This window comes from Humulus lupulus, chromosome 8, assembly GCF_963169125.1.
Source record: "Humulus lupulus chromosome 8, drHumLupu1.1, whole genome shotgun sequence".
NCBI classification, from domain to species: Eukaryota; Viridiplantae; Streptophyta; class Magnoliopsida; order Rosales; family Cannabaceae; genus Humulus; species Humulus lupulus.
This window is the reverse complement of record NC_084800.1, coordinates 117,417,527-117,423,358: the sequence shown is the minus strand read 5'-3', so window position 1 is coordinate 117,423,358 and position 5,832 is coordinate 117,417,527. Positions and strand designations below refer to the sequence as shown.

Sequence of the window (5,832 nt, the reverse complement as noted above, 5' to 3'; positions counted from 1 at the left end):
ACTTCTATAACAAAATGTCAAAGAAAGTAAGAACACAAAACCAGAAAAAAAATTCTAATGAAAATAAAAGTTTGTTATATAGTTTCATGCTAGTAGTTCATTCTGCCATTACAATATAATATTATCATATTTACTTTGCTGTAAGGTTTACTGTAGCCTACTATGGAATATACTAGTCTAGTTAAACTAAAAGTAGCAGATTAATTGAGGCATTTTTCAGGTGGTGTTATCATTTTCTTTTAATTGACATGTTACTAGAAAATTGGTTTGGACTTCTCACAATTCAATCAATTTAATGACACAATAATTATTATATAATAATATATTGTAAATAAATGTGTATATTAAGTGATTATAAGTTGTGATGGTTTTGTACGTATGCTTGTTATTTATGATTAATTTGAACCTTTTGTATTTTGGCTCAAAAAGTTCAATTGATTCTTTGATAATTGTTCTTCTTTTAAAATCTTATGCATTACCTTTTTTATATATATAATCCAGATAACTTTAGCTTTCTATGATGCTAGAGGAACTTCAAAAATTATTGTAAAAATTGGGTTCCAAATCACATCAGTTGTTCCAAGTAAGTAGTGCTAGTTTTTTTTTTCTAAGCATTATATGCTTACATGAAGTCTATTAACAAAGTTTTATTTTAGGAGACCATGTTTATTTTATTATTAGTTATTGGGTAATACATATTTATTAACTAATTTATTATTATTATTTTTATTGTTTGCAGTTATTGCTCTTGAATTCTATTTCTTGTACTTGGAAGCTATGGTAAAAAATTTACTTGTCTGGAAAGTGCAACATCAGAGAATGTGAGGGAATGCCGAAGATAGTTTATAAATGTAAAATAAAAATTCTATGTCGATATGTTGATTGTTTGTATTGTATTTTTGGAAAATATTATATTTTGTATTGGAATTTTAATTTTTATATAGTGATTTTTTTTAATGTAAGCCAGTAAATGCTATTTTATTATTCAAATATATATATTTTGAATAATTTATTTGTTATCATGATAAAAAAAAAAAGTGATATTATAATAAAATTTTAAATCTAAATTAATAAAATAAAATAAATTATTTTTCAGGATTAAATGATTGTCACTAATAGTGTAGTTTGCTTCACTCAGGATTAAATGATTGTCACTAATAGTGTAGTTTGCTTCACTATAATGACTAATATTTTTAGTATGAAAAACTATTTAACGACTAATTATTATATAATTTTTTATTTTATTTTACTAATTCAATCTAATTGTTTGTGACTAAATTATTTAGTCATATAAAGTTAGTTTTTTAGTGACTAAATTTTAGTAATTGAAAATAGTTTTTTAGTCATAAAAAGTAAAAAAAAAAAATGGTGCTTATGTGACCAATTTATTGGTACTTCAATCTATTTGTAGTGACTAAAAACAAAAACATTTATGACTAAATTTTAGTTATAGTAAGTAGCAACTTTTAGTGACTAAAAAAATTTAGTCACTAAAAGATTTCTACGACTAACTTTCTGCGACTATGGAGCGACTAAAAAATTTTAGTTGCAAAAATATTTCCGCGACTAAGTGGTGATTTTATGTGACTAAAATGTTAGTCACTGAAAATGTTCTTTTTTGTAGTAACCTATCAGTAGGTGAAGGTTGAACATCAAAGGCTAGCAGGGTTGCTACAGCCTTTAGGGATTCCGGAGTGGAAATGGGAGGATATCACCATGGATTTTGTGGTTGGATTAGTGAAGACAGTAGAACAATATGATTCGGTGTTGGTGATTGTGGATAGATACACCAAACCAGCCCATTTTTTACCTGTGTAAGACAAGTTATGCAGTGGAGCAGTATGCTGAGTTGTATGTGAAGGAAATTGTGCAACTTCATGAGGCTCCGAGGTCGATAGTATTTGACAGGGACCCCACCTTCACCTATAAGTTTTGGGAGAGCCTGCAAAAGGCTATGGGCACACACTTGCGGTTTAGTACCACTTATCATCATCAGACAGAAGGACAGTCTGAGAGGATGATTCGGATACTGGAGGATATGTTGTAATCCTGTGTGCTGGATTTTGGGGGTTTTTGGAATAAGTATCTCCCTTTAATTGAGTTCTCATACAATAACAGCTATCAGATTACTATCGGAGTGGCTCCTTATGAAATGTTATATGGGAGGAAGTGTAGATCGCCCATCCATTGAGATGAGACAGGTGAGAGAAAGTATTTAGGTCATAAGGTCGTTCAGAGGACCAATGAGGCGATTGAGAAGATTAGAGCTTGTATTAGCGACAGAAGAGCTACTCAATCTTGAGACGCAGAAGCGTAGAGTTTCAAGTCGGTGATCATGTGTTTCTCAGAGTTTCTCCCTTGGGAGGGGTGAAACAATTTGGAGTGAGGGGAAAGTTAAGCCTGAGGTTTGTTGGCCCATTTGAGATTTTGGAACAAGTTGGGGAGATAGCTTACAGATTGGCTATGCCTCCATCCTTTTCAGGGGTTCACAACGTATTACATGTGTCCATGCTTTGGAAGTACGTATCGAATTCTACACATGTGCTGAGCTATGAGAACCTGGAGCTGGATCAAGATTTTTGTAATAAGAAAAGTTGATTTAGATTCTAGACTGGAAAGATAAAATCTTGCGGAACAAGACCATTGCCTTAGTAAAAGTGTTGTGGAGGAACAACAAAGTGGAAGAGGCAACTTGGGAGCTTGAGGCTGAGATGCGGGATGGATATCCTGAGTTATTTAGGTAAATTTCGAGGACAAAATTTTTATAAGCAGGGGATAGTTGTAAGTCTCAAATTTGCTAATAAGGCTTAGTTCCTTGATTAGCGTGTCGGGAGGGCAATAATTGATTTAATTATTTTATTATGTGGATTAAATGATTATGTGATTAGAAATACATGTTTAGATGAATTAAATATGCATGTGGGCCCATTTTGGTTAGTAGGGACCAAGGTTTTGAAAGGCGAAATCGCGAGGCGAGGCGTTTTCTCTTAGTACCGTGAGGCGTAAGCCTCGAGGCGCAATGGGGCGTACGCCTCAACTATAAGAGCAAATAAATTTTAAAAATATAATAAAATTCATAAAATATCCTAAAATTCATGAAATTTCATAAAATTCATAGAATTCATAACAAACAACACATTAGTCCATATCAAAGTCATAAAAGTTCTAGTTATAAGTCTTAAAAACATAAATAAAATGCATTAAATCTCCAAGAACTCTTCACTTTCTTCATCATCACTCTCATGAAATTGTATAGCTCGACCATCATCTCCATCTTCACTGTCATTTTCTCCTCCTTCAAATTCATCTTCCTCATCAAATTCACTTCAATTGGTGCTTGATTTCTTTTCCTCTTCCTCGGTGCTAAACTTCCACCCTCATCCTCAATCTTAATTTCCCCACCAACTTCGATTGCTCTACTATCACCATCCTCTTCATCATTTGGATTGGCTACCCATTCATCATCAGAAGACACATTTTCAACAATCAAAGGATCATCTTCCTCTCTTCGTGATTGTTTCTTAAAAAAATTGTGCTTCAACTTTTTGTTGTACATAATGTACACCAAACTATTCATCTTTTTTGTGCTCAAACGATTTCTTCTCTTTGTGTGCACTTGATTGAACGTACTCCAATTACGTTCACATGCCGATGCTGAACAAGTAAGACCTAGAACTCTTGTTGCAAATGACTTGAGTTCTGGAACTTCATCTCCAAAGTTGTCCCACCATTCAACTATACAAATTAAAGACATGAAAAAAGAAGCAAAGTAATGAATAATTTATTTTATAATATTAATATAAACTATAATAAAGCAAAAAATGAGATAAAAGTTTAAGTATTCACCAGGCGGACGTGTTAAGTATGATGTTAAGGATGATCTGAAGCCAAACAATCCTCGCTTGTATTTATACTCATCAAGTTGGGCATCGACCTTCACATATGTTTCTTGGTCCTTGATGAGTCTATCCATGCACTTATACAAACCATTTTTAATCTCTGGATGCTCGGAAACATTGGGACTCCATCTGAATCGAGGATTCAAGTAATATGCAGTTGCATGCAAGTCGCGATGCAAATGAAACTCCCACTTTTGATCAATGATATCCCAAATCTCCTTATATGAAGACACGTCTCCATCTAAGTTCTTTGCTATCTTTTCTTTTGCCTCATCCATAGCACCATAAATAAATCCCATTGCTGGTGTCCTCTCACCATCAACTATTCTTAAAACATTCACAAGGGGCTTTGTGGTTTTTATGGAATAAACCACACTAGGCCAAAATGTATTATCATTCATTATGATTTTCTTCACAGCTTTCCCTTCAGGTTTCTTTGCCCATGCACAACTTGACCATTCTTTTGAAACAAACATCATTTGTAGTGGTTGCTTCAATTGATGCATACTTTCTAAAGTTAGAAAGGCAGTGGCGAATCGTGTGACAGCTGGTCGAAGAAGATCTTTCTTTGCAAATTTTCTTGTTAAACTCAACACCCATTGATGGTTATGGATGAAATTTCTAACTCTCTTTGCTTTAAGAAAAGCATTTTTATGTTGTGGCAATTCTCCAATTTTCTCAAGCATCAAATCAATACAATGAGCAGCACACGGAGTCCAATACAAACTTTTTCTCTTCTCCATTAATAATCTTCCAGCTGCCTTGTATGCACTTGCATTATCTGTGATCACCTGAATGACAATATCTTCACCAATTTCTTCAACAACATCATCAAGCAATTCAAACAATTTTTGTGCATCTTTTACACAATCTGATGCATCAATAGTTTTCAAAAAAACAGTCCCATAGGGATTGTTAACTAGAAAATTGATCAGACTCCTATTTCTCATATCTGACCAACCATTTGATATTAATGAAACACCTGTTCGTTTCCATGTTGCTTTGATCTCATTCACAATTTCGGATGTTGTCTTCTCTTCTTCTTTTAGTATCCAAGTCTCCATTTCATGCATTGTTGGAGCTTTCAATCCTCGACCATAATTCCCAACCGAACGCAACATATTGAAATATGATGGGCTTCTTGCACAATTAAATGGGATCCCATTCTCAAAAAAGAATCTCCCAATATCTAAACATACTTGATTTCGATGCTCTTTAGCACTCGTTGGAGTCATTTTTGTGGCAGCGGTATTTTTTTCATTTTCATCATCTCCTTTATTCTCCATAAATCGATCCATAGGCCCTTTAACACCTCTAGAACTACCGCTAGGACAAGAATTCACGCCCTCCAAAGGATTGCCACTACCAAAACCACTAGGTCCATCACCAAAGTAGGATCCACAATCCACTGCCTCATCAAACTTTCGTTGAGAAATAAATTTTGTATTTTCATAGTCTTTCAAATATTGACTTATCTCATCCTTGACTTCTTTAGGTACTTTAGGACATGGTTTTACATCTTTGTGTGTGCAAGCAAGATGTTCTTTCACTCTCTTCATCCCTCCCTTAATATCTTTACTACAAAAATTACACTTTAAATACTTGTATCCTTTTTTTCCACCTTTTTCCGACACTTCTATTTCAACACTATACTTCCAAGCAGGATCTTTTCTACTCATCCTTCCCAACTTAAATTCAGCAACTAAAAGCATAAAATAAAATTAAAAATTCAGCAACTTTAAAACAAAAACTAAGGAAATTGAAAACCAAAAAACAAAGAAGATTAAAGAAATTATTTACCTCTCTAACAATCAACTTTGAGAAAAAGATTGAACTATTGAAGGCTGGTAGCTGCCTTGACTTTGAGAAAAAGAGGTGAAAAAAAAAAAAAAGATGATGATGAGTGAGAGGAGAGAGCTTCTTGCTTGAAAAT

General features: G+C 33.5%; 1 protein-coding gene across 1 annotated transcript; it reads right to left on the bottom strand.

Annotated features, from left to right (window-relative positions):
• Nucleotides 1-3,178: 3,178 nt before the first annotated feature.
• LOC133795984 (uncharacterized) lies at nt 3,179-5,578 on the bottom strand. Its single transcript, XM_062233466.1, has 2 exons — nt 3,847-5,578; nt 3,179-3,735 (listed from the first exon to the last, which is right to left on the bottom strand). Exons 1-2 carry the CDS (start codon nt 5,576-5,578, stop codon nt 3,179-3,181), a joined length of 2,289 nt encoding a protein of 762 aa, XP_062089450.1.
• Nucleotides 5,579-5,832: the final 254 nt, after the last annotated feature.

Coding starts and splice junctions, on each gene's coding strand:
- LOC133795984 (XM_062233466.1), bottom strand. CDS start 5,578: ATGAGTAGAAAAGATCCTGCTTGGAAGTATAGTGTTGAAATAGAAGTG. Junction 3,736..3,846: donor ATACTTAACACGTCCGCCTG/GTGAATACTTAA, acceptor TAATTTGTATAG/TTGAATGGTGGGACAACTTT.